The 14,960-nt window shown below is 43.1% G+C and overlaps 1 protein-coding gene across 1 annotated transcript in view; it reads left to right on the top strand.

Annotated features, from left to right (window-relative positions):
* The window catches only part of kcnip4a (potassium voltage-gated channel interacting protein 4a), a 48,674-nt gene that overhangs the window by 20,028 nt on the left and 13,686 nt on the right, over positions 1–14,960 (top strand). Inside the window, exon 2 of the mRNA XM_080792471.1 lies at positions 12,045–12,169. Within this exon, the coding sequence (XP_080648597.1) occupies positions 12,045–12,169 (125 nt within the window). The remainder of the gene's footprint in view (positions 1–12,044; positions 12,170–14,960) is intronic.

The following is a 14,960-nucleotide window of genomic DNA, read 5'->3' as shown; positions in this document are numbered from 1 at the left end:
GCAGATCTACAAGCTCATATAGTGTGGCACAGAGTGCCGCGCTACGAGGTTGTATAATTATGTAGGTCTGCTATTTTTGAAAAATCGTGAAAATGTGGCACAAGTCTTTGAATATATATTCTTTCAGAGCAAATGTTTTTAAACTCAAATCTTTGCTTCTGAGGGGGTTTCCTGGAATAATATATTTTCAGATGGGGGGTCGGCGGCCAATTACATATTTATTTTTGGGGGTCCTTGATATGAAATATTGAGCACCACTGATATAGTAACATACAGAAAACTGTCAGGATTTAGAAGACATTTTTTAAATTTCAGTCAGGCCTAAATGGGTTCATATATAGTGTTAGCGTTCTTCTCATAAACATCAATAAATGGAAGAGCTCAGAGCTAGTGTAGTTTATAGATCAATGTGGAACATCAACCGTGTTCCATCTTACCATAACTTGTGAAAGAGAATCGATGCCTCTTGATCGTGTGTTACATTCGACGGTATAGTTGAGTCCTGCCCCCTTGATTCTGTAATCACTTCAACTACTGTAAGTCTGGCTGGTGGCTCAGACAGTTAGTGTAGCAGAAGAAGGATGAAGTCTTCCCTGAGGGGTTTCTGACAGAATTTCTATTGAATACTTTAGTCACAGCTCGTGGTACAGTCAGACATTAAAGGAGAATTCCTGCATGCTACGTAGAAGGCTTTCTTACATTTATTTGTAGTTGTTACGTGACGTCCCCACCAAAGAGGTCCAGGTGTCATTTTGTGCAAAAGTGCATTATGGGCTATTTCCCCTACCATAAGCCCTCAATGGGGTTGGGTTTTTTGTGCTAATTCGCTTATTTCCATCGAAACTATTTACATTATGAAGAGAGGATATATACAAAGAATATATCATACACCCCACAGCCCCATTCAATTCAATGCAATTCATTGAGGGCTTATGGTAGGGGAAATGGCCAATAATGCGCATTTGCACAAAATACCTGAACCAGGAATAAATTCCTTGAATAAATCTAAGAATAGTGTCTAGGGGGCTGGTCATCTTTCAGGACAGCTGAGTACTTTGCACTTAACCCATTCTGACCGGGCACCCATTTTGGTGTTGGCATCATGTTATGCTTTACCTATTGAAAAATAGCAGATCTACAAGCTCATATCGCGCCACCGAGTGGCGCGATACGAGCTTGTAGGTCTGCTATTTTTGAAAAATTCGAAGAACGACTGACATTTTTAGAATCTGATCTCAGGTCAGAATGGGTTCATCAGACCAGTGTGTGTCCAGTGGAAACCTCGTATGAATCTGATCTCAGGTCAGAATGGGTTAAGTCAGCAACTTTGTGAAAACCCCCTAGGACACTACCTGGCTATACCTTTGTGTGTTTCCGACACCCTCATTCCTGAACAAAGACCCTGCTAGCATAATCATAAACCATGTTTCAGCACAAAATTGGACAGGTGCAGGAAAGTTGCATTGATTGTGAGCAGCCAACCGAAGCCCTTTGAACCCATTTAGACCTGAGGTCCATTCTACAAATAAAAAAACGTCTTGTCCTGACAGTCTTCTGAAATACCTCATGTTTCTGTGTCACATGGTTCTCTACGTTTTTCATGTCAAAGGAACCCAACAAATTATATGTAATTGCCCACCGACCGCCCCATCTGAAAATATGTTGTTCCAGGAACCCCTCAGAAGCAAAGATTTGAGTTAAAAACGTTCGCTCTGAAAGAATATATTCGCACGATTTTTCAAAAATAGCAGATCTACAAGCTCGTAGCGCGGCACTATATTCAAAGATTTGTGCCAGATTTTCATGATGTTTCAAAAATAGCAGACGTACAAGCTCGTAGCGCGGCACTCTGTGCCACGCTATGAGCTTGTAGATCTGCTATTTTTCAATAGCTAAAGCATAACATAATGCTTTAAAAAACCAAAAGGGGTTAGCGCCCAAAATGAATTAAGAAGGTACTGTACATACTGTACATAATGTACAGGTACAGTATAGTATAGATTCATCACGATCATTATTATTTGCTTTTCCACATAGAACATATTGATCGAGAATGAGCAGCGTTGGCTATTCCTTTGAGGAAGGAACAGACGACCCTGTACTACGTTGGGAACGTAGCTATATGATTGGTCAACCTAATTTATTTTTTTAATTGATTTGATTTATTTAGAAAAGCAATCATAATACAACATTATAATCAGCGATTCAAAGATTACACAGTAAAGTCCAAAGACTTATTTCCACTGGGGTCCTCTCACACTGAACAATACTTTAAAGTACATCACAAATACATAACAGTACATATACATTACATACACAACACAACAAGTACATCCCTATCCATCCCTCTAAGATGACCCTTTATAGGGGAACCTTTTCCAGTAGCCATAGTTTAGTCTTCTGTTTAAATGTCCTCAAATTGGAGGTCAGTCTAACACTGGATTCCAGGCTATTCCACTGTGTGGCTCCTATATAAATGAATGAGCCTTTGCCCACTTTACTTTTAAAAGCAGGGAGCACCACATCTGCAATACTGGCTCTGGTGAAATGGTTGTGTACCTCGTTTACCTGAAACATGTTCTTAAAACTTCTGGGACCTCTCCGTATTTAATTTTATGGACCATGTTTAGTCTAGCCATTGTAACCTTTTAATTGTCTGATGATATTACACAGCATTCATTATCTGTGTCAGGCAGGCAGGCGGAGAGAGGCTGTGGTGAGGCTTGCCCACCGTGCCTCCAGTGAGTCGGTCGGTGTGAGCTCGCCACCGTCGGTGTGTGAATGTGGGGAAGTGAGGACGCTGGCGTCGACTGTTCGCCGCTTCACCTCCCAACGTATGAATGAATGAATGAAACGTTGTGAAGATTCACCTCCCAATGTATGAATGAATGAATGACCCATATTGTAAAGCTCTTTGAGCACTCGGAAAAGCGCTATAAAAATTGCAATTCATTATTTCTAGTTAGTATTTTATTTAGTCGCACCAACTGTGTATGTTTTGTGTGGGTTTTCTTTTTCCTGTCAATGCTTCGATGAAGAAGGCACCAGGTAGCAAATGGCTTCACACGCTTTTTGCGGTTACATAGCGTAGTGCCCCTTGGGAATTTGTTTTTTGCTGAGGTGTAATATTTTCCCTTCCCTCTCTTCTAACCCTGGCAGGGCATTCAATCTCAATACCGTGTACCGCCTCGGGCAGCCTCTTTGTTACTGACGTGAGTGTGTATTAAATACATCAAAGTGAAGTGAAGCCTGTGAATTTTCAATTAGCCTCGCCCCCACACATTGAGTTATACCACCATCTGCAATTATGCGCTAGGATATACATGGGCAAATGGCGGTCCGGGGGCCACATGCGGCCCCCACCTTCACTTAATGCGGCCCGCAGGTTAATATCAGAATACTGATACTGATTTCAGCTGTTACAAATGTCCCGTGAGGCTTTTTGAGCTTGTAGATCAGCTTTCTTTCCACTTTTCCAGTAATAATTATGCAATGTGGCCCTCTGGAGTGAGTGTGGAACTATAGTGGCCCTCTGGAGTGAGTGTGGAACTATAGTGGCCCTCTGGAGTGAGTGTGGAACTATAGTGGCCCTCTGGAGTGAGTGTGGAACTATAGTGGCCCTCTGGAGTGAGTGTGGAACTATAGTGGCCCTCTGGAGTGAGTGTGGAACTATAGTGGCCCTCTGGAGTGAGTGTGGAACTATAGTGGCCCTCTGGAGTGAGTGTGGAACTATAGTGGCCCTCTGGAGTGAGTGTGGAACTATAGTGGCCCTCTGGAGTGAGTGTGGAACTATAGTGGCCCTCTGGAGTGAGTGTGGAACTATAGTGGCCCTCTGGAGTGAGTGTGGAACTATAGTGGCCCTCTGGAGTGAGTGTGGAACTATAGTGGCCCTCTGGAGTGAGTGTGGAACTATAGTGGCCCTCTGGAGTGAGTGTGGAACTATAGTGGCCCTCTGGAGTGAGTGTGGAACTATAGTGGCCCTCTGGAGTGAGTGTGGAACTATAGTGGCCCTCTGGAGTGAGTGTGGAACTATAGTGGCCCTCTGGAGTGAGTGTGGAACTATAGTGGCCCTCTGGAGTGAGTGTGGAACTATAGTGGCCCTCTGGAGTGAGTGTGGAACTATAGTGGCCCTCTGGAGTGAGTGTGGAACTATAGTGGCCCTCTGGAGTGAGTGTGGAACTACAGTATAGTGGCCCTCTCCATCGTCAAAGTTGCCCACCCCTGGACTAGGAAATCAATATGGTTTGGAAAAAAAACATGAAAAAACATCTGTTGCCATGAACTCTGCTACAGACAGAACAAGTTTTCATTCTCTCAAAGAAGGCAAAAGTGGGACATGACTTTATTTATATTATTTATTTGCATGCCATTTCATCAGTCCTCGACTCCATCGCACAACGCTATCTCTTCAGGACAACAATAGGAGGTTTTTGACGTGTTGGAAACGATTGTTTATTCAACTAAACAATAATTAACCCATTCTGACCTGAGATCAGATTCTAATAAAATATCTTCTATACATCCTGACAGTTTTCTGGAAAAAAAGCTATGTTTTCTATGTCAGTGGTTCTTTGATTTTTCCAAAAATAGTGCGCCACTCGGTGGCGCGCTATGAGCTTGTAGATCTGCTATTTTTAAATAGCTAAAGCATAACATAATGCTAACACCAAAAGGGGTTCCCGTTCAGAATGGCTTAGTTTAGCTCACGGTGAGCACTGCGTACTTGCGTGTCTGTCTGCTTGCGAACTCACAACAGGATTAGCTGCTAGACTTTCATCCTGACATATCAATTTAGACGTTACAGAAAACTAAACTAAAGAAAGGGCAAAACGTTATACCGCAGAGCAGACACCGCTGGCTGTGTGCCCTTTTCCTGCTCCATTAGAAGCCCTGTCACTCCTGGCTCCACAGTGCATTTCGTTTTGGAAAAACACAGTTTATTTTGCTCTTTGTTTGTTTCGTACTCTCCACACAAACTAAATAATGGTAACAATGGCTTCATAGTTCATATCCAGGCTATACAGTATATCCAGGCTATACAGTATATCCACATACTGGTGGTGTTTTCACAGTATTTACCCAAACTGTTATGGCTCAGGTTCAGGTTCAGGTTCATTTATTTGTTTGTCCCCGTGGGGCGATTTGGTTTACAGCAAGGCATAACACAGGCAGGTAACATGAAACACAAAAACACAAAAAAGGCACATAATACACATGGAACATTTAAAACAGGATGGCAGTTCAAGGTATCAGTGTAACATTATAATTCATAAACTTTTCCAGAAAGTTGTATAAAAAATTAATACAAATCCAATTTACCTCCCTCTATCGGCATTTAGAGCCTTGATAGCTACAGGCACGAAGGAGAACTTATACCTGTTGCTTTTGGCCCCTGGAACTTTTAGGCGAATGCCAGAGGGAAGCAGCTTGAACTCAGAGCTGAGGGGACGGGAGATGTCCGTACAAATGGACTTGGCTTTCTTAAGCACCTGGTTTTTAAAAACTTGGTCTAGACTACTGAAATTAACTCCGGCAATCTTTGAAGCCGTTCTCACAATCCTACCAAGGTGGTTTTTGTCCTTTACATTTAGGTTTCCATACCAACAAATGATGGAGAAGGAGATAACTGCTCTACTATTAAGTAAAACTGTGCAGAGAGATGAATAAGTTGCACACAGTATAAAAACCCACTTTGATCTCAAACCGTACTGGCCGTCCCTTTTGCCACACAGCAAAATAATAAAGCACAGATACAGTACAGAAGAGGCCAACGGCTGTATCAAAACGATTTAATAAACTGTCATCCCATCGTATAGTCAAACACCAGCACAGGGGAGGGGAGGGTGCGTGATATGTCAGTGTTAATTCATTCATTGCCTTTGACGTCTTTCGCTGCAGCAAAACATCCTTTAGTCCAGGTTTTAGTGAAGTAGGTCTTATACTGTCTTTACAGCCCAGACCCTCCATCCATCCATCCATCCATCCGTATAATAATAATAATATTATGTTTTGACAGTCACGGCAGCCTTGGAATTATTATTAATTATGCTAAGAGTTTTCCCACCATGATTGATAAATGGCTTTCAGAGTTTGACTTAACCCATTCTGACCTGAGATCAGATTCATACGAGGTTTCCACTGGACACACACTGGTCTGATGAACCCATTCTGACCTGAGATCAGATTCTAAAAAATGTCAGTCGTTCTTCGATTTTTCAAAAATAGCAGACCCTACAAGCTCGTAGCGCGCCACTCGGTGGCGCGCTATGAGCTTGTAGATCTGCTATTTTTCAATAGCTAAAGCATAACATGATGCTGACACCGAAATGGGTTCCCGGTCAGAATGGGTTAAGCCATTTTGACATGAGATCAGATTCTTAAAAATGTCTTCTATACATCCTGACAGTTTTCTGAAAAACCTATGTTTCTATGTCAGTCGTTCTGACAAAAAATAGCAGACCTACAAGCTCGTAGCGCGCCACTCGGTGGCGCGCTACGAGCTTGTATAGATCTGCTCATTTTTAAATAGGTAAAGCATAACATAATGCTAACACCAAAAGGGGTTCCCGCACAAAATGGGTTAATGCTCTCCTACAGTCACAAATCCGTCACAACACAACGTTTCACAACATCCTTGAGCATAGAGAGGGAATAATTAACGTACTTCTTAACGTAATGACATGCATATCCTATCCTTGGCGTCGACACTTTAAAGTGGCATTATTACACGGTTGACGTGTGTATAATAATAATAAAACTTTATTTGTATAGCACCTTTCATGACATGAAATGCAGCTCAAAGTGCTTTACAGAAAAATGGAGAATAAAAGAAAAGCAAGGCAACAACATTAAAAAAACAAGCAGTAATGCAATACAGTGAGGACATGAATAACAAAAAAAATAAATAAAAGATCAATTAAAAGCAATGTTGTAGAAGTGGGTCTTGAGCTGAGCTTTAAAAATGTCTACAGAGGCTGCCTGTCGAAGAAGGTACAGTGGGAGCTTGTTCCATGCCGACGGCCCGTAGAAGCAAAAAGCTGCTTCCCCGTATTTTTTAGTTGCCATTTTTTTTGGCAAAAAATAGCTTTTTAATGCTCAGCAAGTCAGCGTGCAGGTGAGGCTGACGGATTCACACCCTGGACTGTACTTTTTTTAATATATATTTTTTAATCCCACGATTTTGTTACCCATTTTTCACCCCTGTGTCAATCATCTAATGTGATCCTGGGCTCTCTACACACCCTCCACCAACCTATTCCCCATATATGGGGGACAAGGGGAGACCAACCTAGTCCCCATATATGGGGGACAAGGGGAGACCAACCTAGTCCCCATATATGGGGGACAAGGGGAGAGCAACCTAGTCCCCATATATGGGGGACAAGGGGAGAGCAACGGACTTGAACTCATGCTTCCTTCATGCCTGAGTGTCCAAGTTGCTCCTTTACAACCTGACAGGGGGGAGTTTCCCTGGTTGGACGTCGTATAGCGCGTGGAAGGAACACGTTATTCCAACCAGTTCCTTTCCCCCTCCATCAGGCACACCCTGGACTTTACTATGTACAGCCAGAGAGGCGCCTATATGCATTACTTACAGTGGTATAAAAGCCCTAGACCGTACGGTACGGTACACAGGCTTACTGTCAAATGATACACACGGCTGTGCGTGAAATGACTCGACGACAGCTAGCTGCGTGTGAAAAGAAAAGGGGTCGATGGATGATAAGCTATCGGATTCCATCCTGAACCACAACGTCTTCCACCCCATCTCATATTTACCGGTAAACTCCCTTCAGTAATTTTACACTGGTGACCTACAGTATGTATGTACGTACGCTGCGCTGCGGCACACATTCATTAGTAATGTATGGACCAGTGGACTAATTGGGCCTGCGGTGCTGTTAATGGACCGGTGTCTTTAACCCGTTTGGGGCGGGAACCCCCTTTTTGGTGTTTTTTTCAGGCATTACGTTGTATACTTTAGCTATTGAAAAATAGCAGATCTACAAGCTCATAGCGCGGCACCGAGTGCCGTGCTATGAGCTTGCAGATCTGCTATTTTTTTGAAAAATCGTGAAAATTTGCCACAAATCTTTGAATGTATATTCTTTCAGAGCGAACGTTTTTAACTCAAATCTTTGCTTCTGGGAGGGGGGGGGGGGGGGGGGGTCCCTGGAACAATATATTTTCAGATGGGGTTCGGTGGCCAAATATGATTCTAGGGGTCCTTGACATGAAATATAGTATGAGAACCACTGATATAGAAACAGTTTATTCATGATTTTAGAAGACATTTTCTTTAGGCCTTAATGGGTTAAGTACTGTACTACAGTCCCTCTGAACTGCTGCTAGTCTGTTGCTGAAAATTAGTAGAGTTCTTCCGATAACGATACTGGTATCGGGTATCGGGCCGATACCACCCTCAAGTACTGGTACTCTGTACTCGGAACCGCCTTGAGCAAGGCATTGAACCCCTACCACGAAATGTTCTATGAGCCTGGCTGTGAACAAGTTCTTGAGCTTAGTCCAAACATAATACCTTTCTTTCTTCTACTTATAGTGTACTGTATGCGTTTGGATAAGTCGGCAAAAGACACACAAGCCAATAACAGAAAATGAGAAAACGCATCCCTGGTGTACAGTATATGCATTCATTCCATATGTAGTGGCCACCATCGATCTGTCTCGGCTAAAGTAAGATTAGCAACACAACCCTAGATCTGATCTAAAGTAAGATTAGCAACACAACCCTAGATCTGATCTAAAGTAAGATTAGCAACGTTACGCAACCCTAGATCTTAATCTTACACTATAGGGGTTCGTATCATGATACTGTAGCTTTAGTTAGTAGGATGTACATTAAGCTAACAGAGATTACTTCTCCTAGATGCCAAATACTCAACAGAAGTATATGCAAATGGCCCGACTTGCATAATTATCTCTGCTGTCTGGAGGAATAAACCTCATCATAACTCGTATATCAGGAAATTAAAAATATATATTTTGAAATGAATAAAACCTTATATATATTTTTTTTAAAGATGCAATGCAATACAGGCAGCATCAAAGTTGGTGTTGTGATTTTAGATATTGTCAATTACTAGCAGGAGAAGGAGAGAGGTGGTGGAGTTAGCTGTTTTAGCAGACTATATATTATATATATTTTTATATATATATATATATGGTATATTGCATGTGTTGTTGTCCTGAAGATTCAGCCGCTGCAAACGAGGACCCCAAACTCACATGACCTTGACCCCCGACCCCTCACCACTTTCACTATGGGCGCGTTCGGAAATGTGCACCGGGAATGTGGTCAGTTTGTGGAGTGTGGTGGGAGGTGACGTCACAGAGTGCCTTATTTACGAACGACCACAGCTGTGACGCATTCACACCGATTCACACTGGACGACCCCAGCTTCAGGGTAGGGTCGCTCATTGCGGGCACTCGGCACACCCTAGTGCACTGAATAAACGAACGACAAGAAAGCACACCAGTGCGTTCAGGGCGCATTTCCGAACGCACCCTAAGTTCTCCCTGCATGCACTGCACCTATTATCTTAGGGTCAGTTTGCTGCGTACAGTAACTAAGACTCAACGCTGTGTTCTCCAGGCCATGTCTCCCCACAGAACGGAGAGGAACACGTAGGGCTGAGGGCTCGACTACGGAGCCTCTTTTCATGTTCCGCTGCCAAAAAGCCCTCCGTCAGTATTCAATGCAAGTGGCTTTAATCACAGGCTCGCTCTCTATCTCTCTCTCTATCTCTCTCTCTCTCTCTCTCTCTCTCTCTCTCTCTCTGTCTCTCTCTCTGTCTCTCTCTCTCTCTCTGTCTCTCTCTCTCTCTCTCTGTCTCTCTCTCTGTCTCTCTCTCTCTCTCTCTCTCTCATCATCTCTCTCTCTCTCTCTCTCTCTCTGTCTCTCTCTCTGTCTCTCTCTCTCTCTCTCTCTCTCTCTCTCTCTCTCTCTGTCTCTCTCTCTCTCTCATCTCTCTCTATCTCTCTCTCTCTCTCTCTGTCTCTCTCTCTGATGACAACAGAAACAAACTCTTGTTGTGTGTCATGGGTGTTCGGCGAAGTATATATTACTGTAATTACCCTGAAGATGATGTTGCTTGTCTGCTCTCTGTGTTGTCTCGTGTCATAATGTCCTCTGTGTGGTCTTGAGGTTCAAGGTTGTAATTTATTTATTCATTGTTACATCTTGTGTATACAGTAGGTAAAACGTCTTTCAGACAATGCGGCAGCATATAGTTAATAACAACCGCAGAAAATTAGATAAAGCTGATATACTGAAGCCAATATACTGTACTAGACGTGGTAAGCCTTCGGACGCGCAATGACAAGGTATTCACTCGTCAAGTCTTGTTCCTTAGTCCTCTCAGGAGGTGAACTGACCAGATGTTTCTGCTTTCGAACCCGGTCTTGGGGGGGCTATAATTTCATATTTCAGATTAAATCAGGGAGGGTCGTTTGTAAGGTCCTTTTTACCTCTGAAGTGAGGTGGAAATTATGCTTTGTTTGAGTGAAATAACATTTGCCAATGTTAACAGAGAGCTGGTGCCCTGGAAAACACCCCCCTGAGCCCCCCCCCACCACCAATCGAAAATGTTCGGCCTTTCTTCCCCCTTCATAAAAATATCAACAGCATGCATACCTTCTTTCCTCTCAACTGCAGCACACAGCTGTGTGTGTGTGTGTGTGTGTGTGTGTGTGTGTGTGTGTGTGTGTGTGTGTGTGTGTGTGTGTGTGTGTGTGTGTGTGTGTGTGTGTGTGTGTGTGTGTGTGTGTGTGTGTGTGTATGATCTTAATATTATTTTTTTTATTACCTGGCCTGCAAGCGTTATGTGTGTCAGTGTGTATTATTAGACGATCAAAGCATGAACAGCATACAGCTCTTTCAGACTGGCTGAAAGATGTGAACACACAAAAACTTGTTGTGCCTTTACACATTCTATAATATTACAGTAGGAACAGACAGGCTGAGACAGCTTGGTGTAATGTCTCATATTACTGGTTTTACAGACAGACGTTAACCCTCATATTACTGGTTTCACAGACAGACGTTAACCCTCATATTACTGGTTTCACAGACAGACGTTAACCCTCATATTACTGGTTTCACAGACAGACGTTAACCCTCATATTACTGGTTTCACAGACAGACGTTAACCCTCATATTACTGGTTTCACAGACAGACGTTAACCCTCATATTACTGGTTTCACAGACAGACGTTAACCCTCATATTACTGGTTTCACAGACAGACGTTAACCCTCATATTACTGGTTTTACAGACCGACGTTAACCCTCATATTACTGGTTTCACAGACAGACGTTAACCCTCATATTACTGGTTTCACAGACAGACGTTAACCCTCATATTACTGGTTTCACAGACAGACGTTAACCCTCATATTACTGGTTTTACAGACAGACGTTAACCCTCATATTACTGGTTTTACAGACAGACGTTAACCCTCATATTACTGGTTTCACAGACAGACGTTAACCCTCATATTACTGGTTTCACAGACAGACGTTAACCCTCATATTACTGGTTTTACAGACAGACGTTAACCCTCATATTACTGGTTTTACAGACAGACGTTAACCCTCATATTACTGGTTTCACAGACAGACGTTAACCCTCATATTACTGGTTTTACAGACAGACGTTAACCCTCATATTACTGGTTTTACAGACAGACGTTAACCCTCATATTACTGGTTTTACAGACAGACGTTAACCCTCATATTACTGGTTTTACAGACAGACGTGAACCCTCATATTACTGGTTTTACAGACTGGTTTTAACCCTCACATTACTGGTTTTACAGACTGGTTTTAACCCTCATATCACTGGTTTTACAGACTGGTTTTAACCCTCATATTACTGGTTTTACAGACTGGTTTTAACCCTCACATTACTGGTTTTACAGACTGGTTTTAACCCTCATATCACTGGTTTTACAGACTGGTTTTAACCCTCATATTACTGGTTTTACAGACTAGTTTTAACCCTCACATTGCTGGTTTTCACAGACAGCGTGGAGGATGAGCTGGAGCTGTCGGCGGTCCGCCATCGCCCCGAGTGCCTGGAGCAGCTGGAGTCCCAGACCCGGTTCACCCGCAAGGAGCTACAGATCCTGTACCGCGGCTTCAAGAACGTAAGTGACCCGACCCGACCGGTGTGGAGCCGGTACCCCTGGTTCACCTGCTACACACATTGGCCCGGTGTGGAGCCGAGCCAGTACCCCTGATCCACCCGCCATACACATTCAATACACCATTCTTTGGTTCCGTATCTTTGGTCTCTCCTCTATACACCAGTGGGTTCCCAAACTTTTTCATGTCAAGGACCCCCCAAATTGACACTAATTAGCCCTGCGGACCCCCCATTTGAACATAATATGCCAGGGACCCCCCATGAGAGAAGATCTTTACGGCTCTAGAAGTGATTTTCAATCCGTTTAATTTCAAGGACCCCCCCAGTTTGACATGCATTAGTCTACGGACCCCCCATTTAATAGCATTTCTATCTCTGGGACCCCCTATTTATATTGTAAAATCAATGCTAAGTTAACTCAGAGAGTGTACAAATGGAACTAAATGGACCCGTTAGGGTCCATTTAGTTCCATTTGTACACTCTCTGAGTTACAGACCCACAAGGGTCCATTTGGTTCCTAACTATCATTTAGCTGGGGACCCCCTGGAACTCCCTCAGGTACCCTTGGGGGTCCCCAGACCCCTCTTTGGTCTCCTTCCTCTACACAACATCAAAAACGTTCCCCTTGGATTGAATAATTGTTTTATTTATGTATTTCTCTTCGATCCCTCCTATTGTGTGTTGAATCCGACGGAGAAACTCCAGCCGTTTCTCTGCAGTTTTCTCCAGCTCTTCTCACTCAAGAGTTTAGTTTTCAAGGTTCAATGAAAAGTCAAAACCGACCTCTTTTTCCCTGTTCCTGATGGTGTAATCTATAGTGTTCTCAATTTTATACTGATATCAATTTGCTGAATCGCCTTCATATTGCGGTAAAACCTCAGTTATCATCAAAATCATTCAATATTCAATTTGCATAATAATTAGCTCATAGTGGAAGATTACTGATGATGGCGAGCAATCCATGTCACGCACAGTTCCTGAGAGTGGCTCCATATATGAACATGTCACACCCGTGTGGGGTTCCCGGGGGGGGGGGTTGAGAAATGACAGAGTTACCGTGTGGGGGTCCCTCAACTGTATACCCTATACAAGCGAGCTTGTAGACCTACAAGCTCGTAGCTATGAGCTTGTAGATCTGCTATTTTTCAATAGCTAAAGTATGACAGAATGCTTAAAACGCCAAAAGGCGGGTTCCTGCCCCAGAATGGGTTAATTTGTCTGCCTGGTCTTCACAAGTCCTTTCGTGTTATGCTATGGGTGGATTCTAATTGTTTGAGGTTGTACCACAAAGCCCCTGTTAGTCAAAATTACTTGTCACTTCTGTGCAATTATACTGTAGGCAGATAAATTGCCTACAAGTTGCATCCCTTTAAGGCAGCAGATTAACAGCGTGGCACGACACTGAAAGTTTCAACTTTTATTCTGTCTGTACCGAGCTACTAAAGGTCATCGTCTGTGTGTTGCTCATCTGTGTCTGTAGCTCATCTGTGTCTGTAGCCCATCTGTGTCTGTAGCCCATCTGTGTCTGTAGCCAACCCAGTGGCAGATTAAAGGCAGGGATTTAACCCATTCTGGGCGGGAACCCCTCTTGGTGTTCATAGCATCATGTCATGCTTTAGCTATTGAAAAATAGCTAAATAGCGCTCAAGCTTGTAGGTCTGCTATTTTTGAAAAGTCGTAAAAATGTGGCGCAAATCTTTGAATATATATTTGCGAGCGAACATTTTTAACTAAAATATTGGCTTCTGGAGGGTGTCTGGTTTAGAAGCAAATCATAATAGTTCCTCCAGGTTATCAATCGCAGGCGGAGGTGGAGGAGGTCCTCTGTCTTTTCAGACTCCATCATGGCCCATTTCAGACTCCATCATGGCCCATAGCACTTACTCTACCCTAGATAGCACTTCTGTAGACTTAGATAGCATTTGAAACAGACTTATAGCATGTTATGTAGACAGCACTAGAATTGCATTGTATATAGTCATAGCACGCCATAGTACATATGTATAGCATAGTAGTATATATGTAAAGTTTATACGTATAAATTTCATTATATAGATATTCCACTGTTACTTTCTTAGCTTACGCATGTTTCATGATGAATGTTTTTATGTGATGTATTCCCATGCTTTTGTTCTTGCTTGATGTAAGTCGCTCTGGATTAAGAGCGTCTGCTAAATGCCTAAAATGTAAATTGTAAATTGTCTTTACAATGGACTTTATGAGGCGTCCATTTATAACCGACAAGTGGTCGAGGTCAGGTCGAGGTCTCTAGGTTCAGAATAAGACCTTTGAACTTCAAGAACTGACCGCAGAATGTCACCTTCAAGTTAAAGGCATTGAAACTGCAGCAACTCAGTCGTACAAAACCCCACGACCCCATCCGAGAAGTTACCGTGAACGTGTGACCAACAATGTGGTGTCACGTCCGAGGGTGTCAAAGTCCACTGGGTTTCACACTTCATGCTGTGTGTATATATATATATATAGTCAACAGTGTTGTTTTCGGCAGCAGTTTAGAGCCTAGGATTACTGCATGTTTTTGTGAGGGTACCTACCCTAGGGGACACGGGGAGAACATGCAAACTCCACACAGAAAGGCCCTTTCGCCAACCCCGCCTTCGGGTATGGGCACTGATGACGAATAGATTCATTTTGTGATCATTTCGTGATCAGAGGATGCCCCCCCCCCCCCCCCTATGTGTGTAGACTGTCCCACAATATATTAATTTTGTGATCAAAGGACGACCCCCCCTGTGTGTGTAGAGACGGTCCCACAATAGATTAATTTTGT

Source organism: Protomyctophum bolini, assembly GCF_963924005.1.
Source record: "Protomyctophum bolini genome assembly, chromosome: 20".
NCBI lineage: Eukaryota > Metazoa > Chordata > Actinopteri > Myctophiformes > Myctophidae > Protomyctophum > Protomyctophum bolini.
This window is presented reverse-complemented; position numbering and strand designations above follow the sequence as displayed.